The 18,947-nt window shown below is 44.6% G+C and overlaps 1 protein-coding gene across 1 annotated transcript in view; it reads left to right on the plus strand.

Moving 5' to 3' along the window:
- Positions 1-18,947, plus strand: part of LOC127579203 (unconventional myosin-XVIIIb-like) — a 211,480-nt gene that overhangs the window by 172,083 nt on the left and 20,450 nt on the right. The window contains exons 36-37 of the mRNA XM_052031811.1: positions 2,907-3,092; positions 12,948-13,084. Of these exons, the coding sequence (XP_051887771.1) occupies positions 2,907-3,092; positions 12,948-13,084 (323 nt within the window). The remainder of the gene's footprint in view (positions 1-2,906; positions 3,093-12,947; positions 13,085-18,947) is intronic.

The following is an 18,947-nucleotide window of genomic DNA, read 5'->3' on the forward strand; positions in this document are numbered from 1 at the left end:
AATTATCTTTGGGATGTGGAAGAGACCCACACGGTCACAGGGAGAATGTGCAATCTCCACACAGACAGCTCTGGAGGTCAGGATTGAACCCTAGTGGAGCTGTGGGCGTGTCACCCCTGTCACCACACGTTAGGTAGGATGTCAAGAGATTACTGGAGGTAGGGATATTTGTTACAATGTTAGACTGGTGAAGCTGGGTTTGTACTCCCTGAGGAAGGGAGATTGAGGGGAGGTTTGAAGTCTGAGAGAGATGGACAAGATCCTGACAGGTTTAAATAAAGTAGACACAGATAAGTTGTTCCCGTTAGCCGATGGTACAAGTATGAGGTAGAATGGATCTAAGGTTTCAGCACGACACACGTGGGAAGCGGGGTGGTGGATGCAGAGAGAACTCACTGTCTGAGGTTGGTAGAAATGGAGATGGTCAATGATTTCAAAAGAAAATTGTCTAGTTACCTGAGGGAAATAAATTTACGAGGCTACAGGGATGGAGCTGGGGATTGGGATTGATTGGATTGTTCTACAGGGAAACCAAAAGACTTCCTTCTTTGCCATAATGATTCCACGGCTTGTGTGTGCCAGACCTGACAATCCTTTAAGCTTCCTTTTGCAGTAAGGCTTTTTCAGACACACTGCACTTTACAATGCAGTATTTCATTGTTCACAACTCCTGATGAATTTAAGACATTTACTGAAATTTGTTCTCGTATGTGCTTGATGCAGTGAATCTGTTCCTGAAACTGATTTTATTAAATTAATGGAATGAACTTCAGGGACTGAGTTCAATGTGCACACAACAAAGGAAAAATTTCTATCCCACTTTCATACATAGTAGTATTATACAGAAACTTCACACAATGGAACATATTCCTTCATGTCAAAGGAATGATTCTGTTTATCAGATCAATGAAATGCCTGTTCAATCCCTCACTCAGAAGCCACCCTGAACTTTTCAATAAATGAAGCAGCTATCTCTAATACCTTACAGTAATTTAGATCTTTGCAAACTGTGCATCTTTTTGCTAACTCGGTTTAGGAACAGTAATTCTGTGTTCTGCGCCCTCTATAGATTTTACGGGAACCATGGAAACAGTATTGAAAAATGACTTGAAGGTTTAAATCAAGTCTGCATCAGCATGACATGAACTGTTTTTGTCAGGAGAATCTGTGCAGTGCACGTCCAATCAACTTGTCTTAATGAAAGAAAATGATTGTTGAAGTGTCTGTACATTAATAAATTCAGAACACTATCAGTCAGTCTTCAGCGCAGTCGCAGCTTATCACACACACAAACCCAAAAGCAAAATAGGCTGGTAATTTGAATAGATTAAAGATTTAAAAATTTTTTTGGTATGTCGAATTTGGGAGGCTGGGTAGGGTGCTGTTCCGCTATTATACTTAGTAGATAAAGCATCGTACTAATTATGTTCCTATTATCTCCTCATTAAATTATGAGTCTACGGGAAGAAATTTCATTATCATACATAACCGTTCCCATACCTTTCTCATGTCGTTTGATAATGAGATCTGGACACATGGTTTGGATATTTGGCACATCTGCAGTGCTTTGAGATGACATTGCGCTAGAATACAAAATTAGCTTATTGCTGTAACATTGTTACCCAGCTGGTGTACTGCAGAGCCGGCAGATAGAGACGGCTGCCCTCAGCTATATCCATAGGTTGTATTCTCGTTCCAGCCTGAGCTTACAGGAAACTCAGTGGATTCAACGCCAGGAGCACCTGATCCAGACTGATCCTTCAATTGGTGCTGTGGGAATGTGACATGGTTGGATGTGCCATCACTTGGTTGGGATGCCAATCCAAGATCCCACCCGGCCTCTCAGATAGACGTCAATAATCCTACGGTGTTTGCCAGCACTAATTGCTCAACCAGTAGAAAACCCCCATTTAGCTGTTTATGTGTTACACTGCCCAGATACTTCTTAATCATTATGAGAGTCTCTGCCACCCCTGCCCACTCAAGCAGTGCGGTCCAGATTCCCTCCATTCTCTGGGTGAACAAATTTCTCCTCGGGTTCCTCTAAACTTAGAGTCACACAGCATGGCAACAGGCCCTTCGGCCCAACTCACCCATGCTGACCAAGATGCCCATTGAAGCTAACCCCATTGGCCCATATCCCTCTAAACCTTTTCATGTCCCTGTCCAAGTGTCTTTTGAATGTTGTCATTTGTACCTGCCTCAACCACTGCCTCTGGCATCTTGTTCTATATGCGTACCACCCTCTGCATGAAGAAGTTGTCCTTCAGGTCCCTTTTAAACTTTTCCCTTCTCACCTTAAACCTATACCCTCTAGTTTTTTGATTCCCCAACCCTGGGATAAAGACTGTGTGCATTCACCCTATCTTACAGTACAGCACAGGAACAGGCCCTTCCTTTGGCCCATTTAGTCTTACTAAGAGATGACATAATTTTAAGGTGATTGGAGGGAGATATAAGGGAGATTTCAGGTGTAAGTTTTTTATTAAGAGCATGGTGGGTGCGTGGAACGCACTGCCAGCAGAGGTTGTGGGGAAGATACATTGGTGACAGTTAAGAGACTCTTAACTGAATGTTAGAGAAATGGAGGGTTATGTGGGAGGGAAGGGTTAGATAGATCTTAGAGCAGGTTAAAATGTCGGCACAACATTGTGGGCCTAGCTTAGATAGGCATTTTGGTCGGCATGGACAAGTTGGGCCGAAGGGCCTGTTTCCATCCTGTGTGACTCTATGACGTTCTGGACTTCAAGGCGATAGAATGGGGAATGGCATTGAGGTAAAAGGTAAGCCATAATTTGATGGATGGTGGAGCAGAATAGAAGGGCTGAATGGCTTCCCCCTGCTCCTATTTCTTCTGTTCTTGTACTGTGTTCTAACCTGAGGTTTTACTGCTACTGCTCTTGCAGACCCTTGTTCTGCGTCTGCGGGACAGCGTGATGAAGATGGGCGAGGAGCTGGAGCAGGCAGCCGAGGCTGAGGCTCGCGAGAAGGAGATCTCCAGTCACTTCAAGCAGCGCATGGAGGAAATGAAGGCCGAGATGGACGAGCTTGTTCAGCGGGAACAGGAGGCCTCTCGTAGGTGCATGGAACTGGTAAGGAGCGAGGGCTCTCAACCCAAGTGTTAGGGGGAAGACAGAAAAAAAAGTTAGAGTCGAGTGTATTGTCATCTGCACAAGTACATGTGTGCAGAGGTGCAACAATAAACTTACTTGCAGCAGCATCACAGACACATAGCATTAGAGACATAAAATTCACAAGAAAAACATAAATTAAACATAGATTATACAAAATTATACAAGAAAGAAGACAATTAGAACAAAACAGAAAGTCCATTGTAGTGCAAAGTGATCAAAGTGGTCAATGTGTTGCTATACTGAGGTACTAATTAGGGTTGTGCCGGTTGGTTCAAGAACCGAATGGTTGAAGGAAAGTAGCTGTTCTTGAACCTGGTGGTGTGGGACTTCAGGCTTCTGTACCTCCTGCCCGATGGTAGCTGTGAGAAGATGGCATGGCCCAGATGCCTGTGTATTGGGCAGAGTCCACTGCTCTCTGCAGCTTCTTAAATTCCTGCGCATTTGAAATGCTTGGCACTTGAAACCAAAAAATTTAGACCAGTCTAGTCAAAGGGTGAAATGTTAATATTTTCACACTAACTCTTCATTAGAATCAGTGCAGTCAGGTTGGTATAGAACATAGACTGAAGAGGATTCACCAGTTCCTAAGAATAAGAACTAAATTTAGATTTATGAGAATATTGCCAGGATTCGTGGGCCTAAGTTACAGGGGGAGATTGAGTAGGCTAGGACTTTATTCCTTGAGGCGTAGGAGATTGAGGGGTGACATTATAGAGCTGTATAAAATCATGAGGGGCCAGCTAGAGTGAAAACACACAGTCTTTTTCCAAAGGGGAATCACAAACTAGAGGGCATAGGTTTAAGGCGAGAGGGGAAAGATTTAAAAGGGACCTGAGGGGCTGCTTCTGAGGCTGGTGCATATATGGAACAAGCTACCAAGGGAAGCAGTTGAGGCAGGTACAATAACAGCATTTAAAAGACACTGGGACAGGTACATGGATAGGAACGGCTTTGAGGGATATGGGCCAAACGCGGGCAAATGGGACTAGCTTAGATGGCTTAGTACTGATAGCAATGGAACGAACAGTAACAGAATAATTTATGGTGCTGATCACTGAGGATATAATAGTCCAATCCCTTTACACAGGCATGGGTTAAATATGTTTTAGCGCATCAGTATTCAGGAAATGGGTGCTTTTTCGCATTGGTTTGAGGACAAAAACCCTTACTGGTTGTCATGGCAATGTCCATGATCCTAAATGTCGAGTACATATTATAATTGAATAATTGGGACTAAATAAAGTAGGGACAGTTATAAACCAAATTGTTAATCATGTTTATAATGGTGTCAAGATAACTGATAACTGTTTTGAGAGCTTTTGCACTGAAAAATACAGCATAATGTTATCAGTAGTTTAAATAGAACCAAGCAAATCATGTCAACAATTTCCTCATTCTCCATCCAGCTGGTGAATCATTGCACAAAGCGTATAATCTTTTATTAATTAAAAATACAGAGTACTGAGAGGACTAAGTCATTCTATTTAGTCACTGAAACCTAACAAATTCACCATGATAAAAATCAAACTGCTGGAGGAACTCAGCGGGTCAGGCAGCATCTGTGGAGGGAAATGGACTGTCGACGTTTCAGGTCAAGACCCTTCATCTGGTCTCCAAATTCACTGTGGTCTCTACTATTTTGCGGTTTGCTTTTACTGTTTGCTTTCTGGTTTAGGTGGTTCATGAGACTGGAGGGTGATGAATGAAGTGAAGGTTTGAACACTGGTCTGTCCTGAATTGGTTGTTCTTGCAGCAAAAGAAACACTCGTGTACTCAAGTGGCAACAGTAATATTGCTCAGGGAAAATAGCCAATGTAACTTCTTTATTCAGAAATGGAGGGAGTTAGAAAGCAGGAAACTACTGGCCAGATATCTTAACATTGTTCATTGCAAACAGAAGATATTATTAAAGATGTTATAATTGGGATTGGTTTATTATTGTCACTTGTACCGAGGTACAGTGAAAAACTTGTCTTGCATACTGTTCGTACAGATCAATTCATTACACAGTGCATTGAGGTAGTACAGGGTAAAAACAATAACAGAATATAGAGTAAAGTGTCACAGCTACAGGGAAGTGCATTGCAGGTAGACAATAGGGTACAAGGTCATAACAAGGTAGATTGTGAGGTCAAGAGTCCATCTCATTGTATAAGGGAACCATTCAGTAGTCTTATCACAGTGGGATAGAAGCTGCCCTTGAGCCTGGTGGTACGTGCCCTCAGGCTCCTGTATCTTCTGTCTGATGGGAGAGGAGAGAAGAGAGAATGACCCGGGTGGCTGGGGTCTTTGCTTATGCTGGCTGCTTCACCAAGGCAGCGAGAGATAATAAAGGGTACTTAGAAAAATTCAGGATAATCATGTTTTGTGAAAGGGAAAGCCATGTTTACCAATTTACTGGAGTTCACTGAAGAAGTCACATGTGCCATGGATGAAGGGGGACAAACAGATGTACTTCGATTTCCGGAAGGCATTTGATAAGGCACCACGTCAAAGGTTAATGCTGAAAAGTGAAAACTTATGGTGTAGGATGTAACGTACTGGCATGGATAGAAGATTGGCTGGCTAACGGGAAACAGGGAATAGGCATACATTGGGCCTTTTCCTAGTTGGCAAGATGTAACAAGTGGTGTGGCAGAGGGATCATTGCTGAGGCCTCAACATTTTGTTGCTTATAAAAATGGCTTGGATGCAGAAACGAAAGGTCGGCTTTGCTAAATCTGCTAATGATACAAGGTAGGTAGGAAGGTAACATAAGGAGGCTCCAAAGGGATATGGATAGGTTAAGTGAACAGGTGAATGTGGACACCACCCTGGTAACTGCCTGCCAGGAGTTCCACTTCTTTTGTCAGATGTTTCCTTCCAATATTTTACTAACTTCTGGCTAATGAATATGGAACTACTTCTCATAGTTCTTCTGGTATGAGCCCAGTTTTGAGTGGTAACCGACTGAAGTCACTAGGGATGTCATGATGGGGACTTTGGTTTGGGTCAATCTGCACGAGGTTTGTTTGGCAGAGAGCCAGGCAGCGCTCAGCCTGCGAGGGATGTGCCTGGCCCTTTAATTACTGCTCACTTTCATCCTTCAGCAGCAGCAAAGGCTGGTTCCTCAGTCGGTGAACAGGCCCAGTTCCAGTCAGACCAACATGGTTGCAAATCTCACCACCGACGGATCTTGGCTGGTGTACAACAGATGATGTCCTTTGGACATGCTGGAAGTAAAAACACAGCATTGGCGATCGAGAAAGTTGTACAGCTCACAAGCAACCAGCATTAACTCACTCAGAAACGTTGATCAATGCACATTAATGCAATTTTCATTCACTCAACACTTTTTTGGATTTTGTACAATGAATTTCCAGATCATTTGGTTTTCCAGGAATGCTGATATGCACCTTGTTTATTTTAATATATTGGTAAATTTCTGGGAAAGCAAATTGGTGCCTAAATTAGTAATTCTAACTTGTAAGTTATGGAAATATACCACCCTGGGGAGCATAGTGGTGCAGCAGTTAGTGCTGCGATCCTGACCTTGGGTGCTGTCTGTGTGAAGTTTGTATGCATTCCCTTTTACCGAGTGAGTTTCCTCTGGGTGCTCCAGTTTCCTCCCACACCCCAAAGGTGCGCTGGCAGGTTAACTGGCTGCACTACATTACCCCAAATTGTAGGTTAATTGCAAAAGGAATCAAGGGGCAATTGGTTTATTATTGTCACAAGTACTGAGATACAGTGAAAAACTTTGTTTTGCGTGCCATCCATACAGATCATTCCAAACATAAGTATAGCGAGGTCATACAAAAGGAAAAACAGTAACAAAATGCAGAGTATAGTATTACAGTTACAGAGAAAGTGCAGTGCAGGTAGACAATAAGGTGCAAGGGCCATGATGAGGTAGACCGAGAGATCAAGAGTCCATCTTTATTGTATAAGAGGTCCATTCCAGAGTCTGATAACAGCGGGATAGAAACTGCCCTTGAGTCTGGTGGTGCGTGACGTGTGAGGGAGAATAAATTGCAGGGAGATGGGGGATATAAAAGGAGAGAGGGAATGGGATTATTGGGATTGCTCCCTGAGAAATTGGCATGGAGCTGACGGCCTGAATGGCCTCTTTCTGTGCCATTATAAGTATAACGGGTAAGGTATTTATATTTGTCTGGGTGAGGCTTCCTTTTGGTTCGCAGGTTGAAAATGACCCTCCAGACATCTGTGGTTGTGGGTTATTTCTGTAGTGGGGAGGGGGAATCAAACCTGGTCAGTCGTGGCCTTCGCTGAGCTTCACTCTGACACTGAGGTGAGACTGGGCTTGGGATCAACTGTTTCACTGATGCACCTGCCAGAAGCTCGGACATTCACACCTTCCTGCTGTTTCCAAATCTGCTCCAGATCCCCATGCAACAAACACCAACCCTGCCGAGTGTTTTGATTTCCCTGGTCTTGGCTGGGGGCTGACAGTGTTGGAGGGGGGTCTGTAATTGTAAAATCTGCTCCAGATATGATGCCTTGTTGTCTGTAGCTGACAAAGATGGCAACCATATCCCTTCACCTCGGTACTCCATCATTCAGTGTGCCGAGACGTTAGTATGTCCTGGTTTTTGTTCCAGATAAAAATAGGACAGCCCTTGCAGGTATCATCTTAATGTATGTGCTGGCTTTTCTTCTTGGGAGAAAGCTAACATAGCTCACTGTCCCACCTCTTCCCATTGATAAAGCTTCTCCATGCATGTGTTGCGTGTGTGTTTATTTTTCAGATGTTACCATATTATTAATACATTACTCAGAATTGTGAAGGGCTCTGAAGTTGCTGCTTTTGGCAGGCCCCTGCAGTGTTCTTTCTACTGTGTCTCTTTCATTACTGTTTGAGATAGAGTTTGTCAAGTAAAACCAATGAATCATTAATTAATGTTTACATGGGGGAGTGGGCATGGTTTCAGAAACTGTGTTCGATGGTTCAGACAGGACTCGCCTGATTGTCCTTGCCTGATGCCTACAGGTTGACCTAATTCTACACCTTAACTCAAAGAAACTGAGAGGGAAGGGGGAATTTTAACCACCCCAGCCACTCCATTTGAAGGATAGGTGGATAGGGGTGGGTAGTTTAAAACACACACACATGTGCACGCACGCAGACATCCGCGTGCACACACACACACACACACACACACACACACACACACACACACACACACACACAAACACACACACATGTGCACGCACGCGGACATCCGCACGCACGCACACACACAGACACACAAACACACACATGTGCATGCACGCAGACATCTGCACGCACACACACACAGACACACACATACATGTGCACGCACGCAGACATCCGCACGCACACACACACACAGACACATAAACACACACTCGTGAGCACACATTCACACACACACAAACACACATGAACGCACAGCACACAAATGCACGTGCACACACATGCACAGGAGTGCATGAACACACACACACACAGACACATGAGCACACAACCACATGGACATACATGAACACACAGACACACATAAACAGACATACACATGAGCACACAAACACACACACTCAAACACAAACATGTACACACATGAGCACACAAGTGGACACACACACTTAAGTGCATGAACACGCACACGCCCACACACGATGTGAGAGAGTATTGGGGTGGTGTGCAGTCTTTGCAGCCAATCCACTCTCAGAAAAATCAGACAATAAACATTTAAGGATGCTGAGTGAATCCATGTTTCCAGGGTTTTAATTTTTAACACATGGAGGCGAAATTTCCCATTGCTCAAGAATCCCGGCAGAGAACCGGAGGGGAAGCACTGGGTAAGCACTTCTCTCTGTACTCCCAGCAAATAGCTAACCCTATCCAACCCATCACACACACCCCCTGCCTGCCGTGCCCCAGGATTACAGTCGTTCCAATATTGCTTGCCTTGTCCGTCCCACCCCAAATCCTCCCCGTCCCACCCCTTGCCCTCTCCGTCCCACCCCAAACCATCTCTGTATCACCCCTTCCCCTCTTCATCCCACTCCTTCCCCGGCCCTTTCCATCTCCCACCCCTCCGTCCTCTCCATCCCACCCCTTCCCCTCTCCATCTCACCCCTTGCCCTCTCTGTACCACCCTTTGCCCTCTTCATCCCATTCCTTGCTCTCTCCGTCTCTCCCCCCTCCCCCAGTCCTCTCTGCCCCACCCCTTGCCCTCCCTGATGTACACTTGCTTTCTCAATTGCACCTCTCTGTCACTTCTGGCCCTGACTCCAAACCCAGAGCTTTGACTCCAGTCTCTCCTGCTTTGTGACTCCAGCAACCTTCTCCTGCTCCCTCCCAGCCACTTTATTTGCCTGACATCAGCTGTCAGCCAAATGCTTGCAAGACGGATAATCCACTGTAAAATTATATCATTGTTATTGTAATCAGTGAGTCCAGCTTCAATTAATTTTCAAATGACAAATCTCACTGAGACAGTTGAACCATTATTGAGGTTGAGCTGAAGTGCGTTTTACTGGGCTAACCACAGACCATACCTCTGACGTTGAGTCTCAATGTAGAAAGCCTGATGTTATACATCTTCCTCATTGTTCCTTTCCAAAAAAGTTACCACATAGGAAAATCAAGTGGGATAGTCTACAGACCACTTATCCAGCCATCGGCGATAGCCAGAATAGTCACCCAGTAAGTGCAGAAAGTGGAAACTACTTCATTGCCATGGCGAATGCAACTAAAACCAAATATAAAGGTGAATTTAAGCTTCAAGAGTTTCCACATCGTTGGCTCCACAGTGATAATGGCAATAGTGACAGTTCATTGTATCAAATACTCACCCCCTTGACCCCACCTGCCAGCTCCAATTTCTTCAGTGACTTGGCACTGACACCTCAGCAAAACAAAACTGTACAACTATTGAGACTGTTTGTAAATGCAGGAGTGGATTTACATCAGGGAACACAACGTTGTCAGGTTGTCATCTGCAACGGGTTGGAAAAATTACAGATATATTATTGCTGTTGTATTTTAATTAAGATCCAGTAGTGGGGAATCAAATCCAATGCTGCTCAGTCAGTGAATTATAATGCAAGAGATTATATGGCTGCATCATTAAGTAAGGAAAAAATACATTTCTATACCACTTTCATCCCGGAATGCCTTATAGCCATTGAAGAGTAGTCACTGTTGTAATGAAGGAGACATGGCAGCCAACCCTTGCACAGCAAGCTCCCACAAATAGCAAAGTGTAAATGTGTTGGTTGAAGATGAATACGACTCCCCTGCTCTTCTTTGAAGTACTTCCACGGGATGTTTTAAGTCATATTGCATCATAGGAGGCCATTCAGCCCACTAGATCCATGCTAACTTCTAGCAAAGCAATGTCATCAATCCCATTCCCTTTCTACTTATTTACCTGTAGCCCTACACTTTCCTCTCTCCCACATGCGCATCACCCCTTGAGCAACACACACGAAACGCTGGAGGAACTCAGCAGGTCAGGCAGCATCTATGGAGGGAAATAAACAGTCGACGTTTCGGGCCGAGACCCTCCATCAGGACTGGAAAGGAAGAGGGCAGAAGCCAGGATAAAAGGGTGGGGGGAGGGGGAGGAGCACACGGAGGTGGGTGATGGGTGAATCCAGGTGAGAGGGGGGTGGTGGGGAGGGGGGGAAGTGGGAGTGATGTGAGAAGCTGGGAGGTGATAGGTGGAAGAGGCAAAGGGCTGAAGAAGAAGGAATCTGATAGGAGAGGACGTTGGACCTTGGAATAAAAGGAAGGAGGTGGGGAACCAGAGCAAGGAAGGTGTGGGGGATGGGCAGGTCGTAAGGGTGAGGGGGGAAGAGAAGGGGTAAAGGAGCCAGAGGGATCATGGAAAACAAAGTGTGAGGGGGTGGGGGAGGGTTGAAACAGAGCGGAGGGGTTACCAGAAGTCATAGAAATTGATGTTGAGGCCATCAGGTTGGAGACTACCAAGACGGAATATGAGGTGTTGTTCCTCTAATAAGATAAGATAAGATCTCTTTATTAGTCACGTGTACATCGAAACACACAGTGAAATGCACCTTTTTGTGTATAGAGTGTTCAGGGGGCAGCCTGCAAGTGTCGCCACGCTTCCGGCGCCAACATAGCACGCCCACAACTTCCTAACCCGTACGTCTTTGGAATGTTGGAGGAAACCGGAGCACCCGGAGGAAACTCACGCAGACACACGGGGAGAACGTACAAACTCCTTACAGACAGTGGCCAGAATTGAACCCGGGTTGCTGGCGCTGTAAAGCGTTGCGCTAACCGCTACACTACCGTGCCTACCTAATCTGCGTCTAGCCTCAACCTGGTGGTAGAGGAGGCCGTGAACAGACATGTCAGTGTGGGAATGGGAAGTGGAATTAAAATGGCCATCCACAGATGCTGCCTGACCCTTTGAGTTTCTCCAGCATTTTGTGTCCGTTGCTCCAGATTTCCAGCATCTGCAGTCTCTCTTGTGTCCCCATCAACCCTTGGATTCTTTTGACACATACCTGCACTTGTGTAATTAGCCTGTTAACCTACCAGCATTTCTTTGGGATGAAACCAGAGCACCCGGAGGAAACTCACACAGTCACCTGTGCAACTTGCATCCGGGCATGCACCTGAGGCTGGGATCGAACCGGGTACCTGGAACAGTGAGGCAGCAGCACTAACCACAGCACCATCTGAAAGAAAATACGGTATCGGTTTAATATTTCAACCGAAGCACATGTTCAGCGCTCCCTCAGCACTACATTGGACTGGTAGCCTGGTCTTTTGTGCTCAAGTCTCAGAAGTAGAACTCGAACTCTCTGCCTCAGAATTGAGGGTCACTACCAAACCATGGCTGAAACTCAAGAAAAATGGAGTGGTCGGGGATAGATATGGTCATTGAGAATTTTTCCTTAAGATGAGACAAGCTTAGTCCCAGAGTTCATAAGAACGATCTCATGAATGAAAGACTTAATATATGAGAAGACTCTGGGCCTGTACTCAGTGGAGTTCAGAAGGATGGGGGGGATCTCACTGACACCTACCAAATACTGAAAGGCCTGGATAGAGTGGACGTGAAGAGAATGCTCCCATTAGTGCGAGAGTCTCGGATCCAAGGGCACAGCCTCAGAATAAAGGGATGTCCCTCTAAAACTGAGTTGAGGAGGAATTTCTTCAGTGAGAGGGCAGTGAATCTGTGGAACTCACTGCCACAGAGGACTGTGGAGGCCAAGTTAAGATTAAGATATCCTTTATTAGTTACATGTATATCAAAACACACAGTGAAATGCATCTTTTTTGCGTAGAGTGTTCTGGAGGCAGCCCGCAAGTGTCGCCACTCTTCCGGCGCCAACACAGCATGCCCACAACTTCTTAACCCGTACGTCTTTAGAATGTGAGGAAACCGGAGCACCTGGAGGAAACCCACGCAGACACGGGGAGAACGTACAAACTCCTTACAGACAGCAGCAAAATTGAACCCAGGTCACTGGCGCTGTAAAGCGTTACGCTAACCGCTACTAAGGCAGGGATTGATAGGTTCTTCATTGGTTAAGGGTTACGGGGAGAAGGCAGGAGAGTGGGGTTGAAAAGAAAAGTCAGCCAAGATTGAATGGTGGAGCAGACTCGATGGGCCAAATGGCCTAATTCTGCTCCTATATCTTGTGGTCCTCAGTAGGCACCTTGGTCAGCATGGACGAGTTGGGCCGAAGGGCCTCTTTCTGTGCTTTATGACTCTATGAGTGACATCTCGCCTGGGATACACTATTTACTTAAATGGTACGTCAAAATAACATGTTACATGTGTCGCTTTGTTTTATACTTGGCAGGGGTCTCAGGTGGAGAGTCTGATGGCGATTAAACAAACATTGCAAGCAGATCTTGAAACATCAATAAAACGGATCGCAGACCTGCAGGCAGCCTTGGAGGAGGAGTCCAGTGACGAGAGTGACAATGAAACTGAGAGGTAATTTCCTCAGTCTGAAGTGGGTATAAAAACAGCTGCAGTGGATTTAGCTGCAGATATGGGTAGAAGTGCAGGCTAATTAGTAGTAAAAGCTTTTTAACTTCTGAACCCAAATAAAACATTCAGATTCCTGTTCCCTGCTGGTTGAAACCAGTTTTTGGGAACATGAGGGTGGGAAGTACTTAATAAAAGCCCCCAGATCCTGCAACCTGACAATCCAGACTGGTCCATGCAAACCCGCTATTCACAAATCTTAACCTGACCCTGATCACAATCAAAGTATTAATGGGTTGTTTTAGACAGACCATCTTTAACACTACAGTTGCATTTAAGTCCCGTGCTTCATTAAAAAAGTATTAATAGCCAGTTTAAGTTTAACCATTTTTGATATGACAAGCAATATGTTGATTCATAAAAAAAATAGGTGAAGTTATTCTCAACTAAAATGTAGTTGTGGATCTAATAATGAATACAGGTTGTGATGATTTTTGGTCCTCCGTGATTATTGGTTAATGCGGCAGCTCAAACGGTAGACAGAGCTGCCACCCAGGGCACCAATCCAAGTCATTAGAACGTAGAGCAGTACAGCAGAAGAACAGGGCCTTCGACCCACAATGTTGTGCCGAACTAATTAAGCTGGTAATTAAATACCTAACTAAACCAATCCCATCTGCCTACACAATGCCCATACCCCTCTGATCTCTGCAGATTCATGTGCCTTTCTAAGAGCCTCTTAAATGCCTCTGTCATATTTACTACCCTAGGCACCCACCAATCTCTGTGTAAAAAAAAAACTTGCCCCGCTCATCTCCTTTGAAGTTACTCCCTCTCACCTTCTAGTATTAGACATTGTGACCCTGGGGGAAAGATAGCGGCTGTCTACTCTATCTATGCCTCTCATAATATGACTATATCAAGTCTCCCCTCAGAGAAAGTCACCACCACTCCAGATCAGGGTAATAATCCTGGAATCTTGCCCTTGAGAGGTTCCATGAATAGGGACTGAAAATAACAGTAAAGTCAGAACCAATCTAAGAGGCGCAGGTTCGTTTCTGAGGAGGGGTGAAGCAGTGGTATGTTGTAAAAAACTCTCTTCCCTCCAGTGGGAGGTTGGCATTGGGAGCAGATGTGAAGAAGGCAGATTTGTAAGAACAAGCTGCCTGCTGCCTGTTCAGAGTGTTCTTCTTGAAGCATGAAAGAAACTAAAAATTTATCACCGAGTGGAGGATACTCCAACAGCAAGTCCAGTGTTCTAACATGAAACTGAAACCTTCATCCAAGATCAGACTCACGCTGTTATCTCAGTGGCTGCTGTTGACATGGGGTAAAAGACGTACAACTGGTCGGCATGGTTAGCGTAACGCTTTACAGCGCCAGCAATCCCGGGTTCAATTCCGGCCGCTGTCTGTAAGGAGTTTGTACGTTCTCCCCGTGTCTGCGTGGGTTTCCTCCAGGTGCTCCGGTTTCCTCCCACATTCCAAAGACGTATGGGTTAGGAAGTTGTGGGCATGCTATGTGGGCGCCGGAAGTGTGGCGACACTTGTGGGCTGTCTCCAGCACACTCGAAACAAAAGGTGTTTCGATGTACATGTGACTAATAAAGATATCTTATCTCATTACTCTAAGTGTACAAATCGGCAGTTCCAGGTCCCAGTGTGGACTGTCTGGATACATTGGAGGATAATTAAGTGGAATAATGTTCTGTCAGGAAGGTGGGTATGAAGTTGGCCTCTTAGGCAAACATCCTTAATGTCAGTTTAATGAGAGAAAGCACTGGTAAAAAACTAAGTGCTGTGATGAAGCCTGCAGTCTGGAACTGTGTCCCTACAAAAACCTGCTGAGGTCACTACAGTGTTTCAGATCTGAGATTTAGAAGATTTTTGAAGAGTAAGGTTATCAAGTGCTTTTGCTCATCGAACTGCCAAGAGGCGACTTTAACTCCATCATTCTGTTGGTCGATGGTGCTCCTTAGTCATCCTCTGGTGAACCAGGACAGTCCGCCACTTGGATCCGAAACTGTAATGCCCATTTATAATACTGGACCTCTTTTGCCCACATCAGTGGCAGTCACTGAGACGGCTAAAAGAGACAGGCATGGGGCATCCATGATATAGAACAATTAAATACCCACTCCTGCTTCTGTGCCCTAAGGTGGTTCATGGCGGAACCTTGGGACTAGATTACCCAGTCACCTCTCTCTGTATGAAGGCAATCAGTGCAAAAATTATTCTCAGCTCAGATGTGCAAGTAATGTTGAAATGAGTATGATTTTAGATTCCAAAATGAATATTAATCTTAATCAGATAATTATGCATAAACTGTGGGAGAATGCAGCTCATGATTTTTAAAGTTTATTGTACTGTAGAACCATCATAATATTGTCATGGCTGTGGTATTAAGAACATTTCCATGTTTCCTTTTGACATTCAGCCCACTGAGTCTGTGCTGGCTTTCAGTTGATCCCGTTCCCTAATTTACCTCCCTGTAACCTTTTCTCTCTTACACTGCTCCCAACTTCTCCCCTCCCCTAATTCTCCTGCCACCCACCTACACTGCGGGACAATTTACAGTATTCAATTAACCCACTAACCCACACACAGTCTTTGGGATATGGGCAGAGAGAGTAGCACCCAGGGAAAACCCACACGGCCACAGAGAGGACGTACAAACTCCACAGACACAGCACCCAAGGTCAGGATTGAACCCTGTTGCTGGAGCTGTGTTACTAATGGTTGCATCACTGTGAAGCCCTTTGCTGCATTGCTGTACCAATGTACAGCCCATTGAGCCATGATAAAGAGATTTTTAAACCTTTTTCCTAATATTCTTACAAACTCCTACTGCTGTAGCATCAGTACAGTTTAGCACGTTGTTGCTAGATCATTGTATTGTGTGTATTCAGCAAATTTAACTTGAATTTAAAGTTCTTGTGTTGTTTTATTGAGAATCCTGGGCACTGTCCAAATGCCATTGCTCAGAACAAGTTAAAAATATTAGGAAAGTAAGTGGGAGAGAGAGAGGAACATGCAGTGACTGATTAACATTAAAGTTGGGTTTGAAAGCTTGTAGACTGTTGGTATTGGTTTATTACCAATGGGGAAGGAGGGTGAGGGAAGGTGGCCTGCAGAGTATAATTGCCATTAAATCATAAGTTTATCATCTTAACCAGAAGGAGGAATTATGCTCAGCTCAAGTGTGCAAGTAATATTGAAATGAAATATGATTTTAGATTCCATGATCATTAGAGCATGAATATTCATCTTAATCAGATAATTATACATGGACTGTGGCAGCATGCAGTTCATGATTTTGAAAGTTGTACTGTACTTTAAACCACTGTAGTGCAGTGGGACCAGACTGCGATGCTGAAAACTTGCGATCCAGATCCAGTTAAGCCTCCATTGCAGGGAACGGTTCCTTTGCCAATAGCATTCAAGAGGCTTGTCACCATCCAAGATGATGCAGTCTGCATCACTGACAAGCAATGCACCACCCTAAATGTCAGTACTCTGCACCCCTGATGCACCTTTGCTGCAGCGTACACCATCTACAAAATGGTATTGGTATTGGTTTATTATTGTCACTTGTACCAAGGTGCAGTGAAAAACTTGTCTTACAAACTGATCATACAGGTCAATTCATTACACAGTGCAGTTTCATTGAGTTAGTACAGAGTGCATTGATGTAGTACAGGTAAAAAACAATAACAGTATAAAGTGTCACAGCTACAGAGAAAGTGCAGTGCAATAAGGTGCAAGGTCACACAAGGTAGATCGTGAGTCATAGTCCATCTCAATTGTATAAGGGAACCGTTCAAATAGTCTTATCACAGTGGGACAGAAGCTGTCCTTAAGTCTGGTGGTACGTGCCCTCAGGCTCCTGTACTCTTCTACCCGATGGAAGAGGAGAGAAGAGAGAATGTCCTGGTGGGTGGGGTCTTTGATTATGCTGGCTGCTTCACCAAGACAACGAGAGGTAAACACAGAGTCCAAGGAGGGGAGGCTGGTGTCCGTGATGCACTGGGCTACGTCCACTGCATCTGCAATGCACTGCAGTTACTCACTTATGGTAGAATATCAGCACCCCTGAATGCGTGACCTTGATCACCAAGAGGACAAAGGCAGCAGACACCAACCCCTGCACATTCCCCTCCAAGTTTTACACCATTCTCACTGAGAAAATATATCACTGTTCATTCAACTGTTACTGGGTCTGAATCCTAGAACCCCCTCCCCAACAGCACTGTAGAAAGCACCTTCATCAGAAGGACCGGAAGTGGTTCAAAATGGTGGCAACTAGGGATGGGCAGTAATTACTGGGCTTGCTAGCAACACCCACTTTCCCATTAGTATACAGAAAAATATTCTGTTGACTGTGATAAAATATCTTTATTACTCACATGTACATCGAAACACACAGTGAAATACATCTTTTATGTCGAGTGTTCTGGGGGCAGCCTGCAAGTGTCGCCACACTTCCGGCACCAACACAGCATTGCCCAACAACTTCCTAACCTGTACATCTTTGGAATGTGGGAGGAAACCAGAGCACCCGGAAGAAACCCACGCAGACATGGGGAGAATGTATAAACTCCTCACAGACAGTGGGCGGAATTGAACCAGGTCGCTGGTGCTGTAAAGCGTTACGCTAACCGCTACACTACCGTGCTTGTGCATACACTGCCGTGCCTGCCCCATACACTACCATGCCTGCCCTGTGATGCCCAGGTTCTGGGAAAAGTAATAAACAAAAAATGATTTTAGAATGGGATGTGAGGTTTGAGTATGAATGTATAAAGAAAAGTCTTTACTGACAATGGTAAATTGTTATTTTAGGCTTTCCGAGAGAGAATTAGAACAGATTTAGAACAGATGCATTATGGTGATCGGATGTATGATGGTGTGTTTGGAATTTAGAAAGGATGAGAGAAGAAATCATTCAAGAACCATGACCATTGCAGCATGAATAAAAAAGCCAAGTGTTGTTGCAGCAGAAATAAATGGAGGCTTTATTCACTGTTAGTTACATTTCAAATCATTTAAAAAGGCAATTATGAATTCCACATTATAATCCCATGGATATCTATGTTCATTGTTGTTCATTGTTCCCCTAATAAATATTGCACTCTGTATGGATGTTATGATTGAAATGAAATCAAGTATTAACCTAGTAAAAGCATCTCCTGCTGTCTTCCACCATGTGTGCAGAGAGCATGCTGATCACTCATGTCTTGAGGCCAATCACATGAACTTGTTGCAAACAAGTATCTTACATGCATCTTAGAACTGATTGTGCAAGAGAACATTAGAAGGTGGTGTGATGTCTGCTCTAATGTTTTACCTCCAACTAATTGAAGTGATGTTTAATCTGTCGCTGTAGAGCAAACCTGTGAATCGTTTCATTATAACTTGGCAGTGGTAAATAGGTGTAGGCTGTACAGTGATGTTATGTTTTTGTACTGAATGCCTCATTTATTCTTGAGAGTGTTTCAGATTGAGATTTCACTCACTTCAGCAATGGATGAAAGTTTCTCCTTTTCTCATCAGACTGGCAAAACATTTATCTAGGACTCTATTTACCTAGGACTCAAACCCTCCCTCTGTAACTGGAATCCTTTGATTTTCTAACAAACAGACCGCAATCAGTGAGGATAGGCAGCAATTCCTCCGGCACGATTATTCTCAAGGCTGGTGCACCTCAAGGCTGCGTCCTCAGCCCTCTACTCTACTCCCTACACACTCATGACTGTGTGGCCAGATTCTGCTCTAACTCCATCTACAAGTTTGCAGACGTTGTAGGCCGTATCTCAGTGATGAATCGGAGTACAGAAAGGAGATAGAGGGCTTAGTGGAATGGTGTCATG

The sequence above is a fragment of the Pristis pectinata genome, chromosome 17 (assembly GCF_009764475.1).
Source record: "Pristis pectinata isolate sPriPec2 chromosome 17, sPriPec2.1.pri, whole genome shotgun sequence".
Lineage (NCBI taxonomy): Eukaryota > Metazoa > Chordata > Chondrichthyes > Rhinopristiformes > Pristidae > Pristis > Pristis pectinata.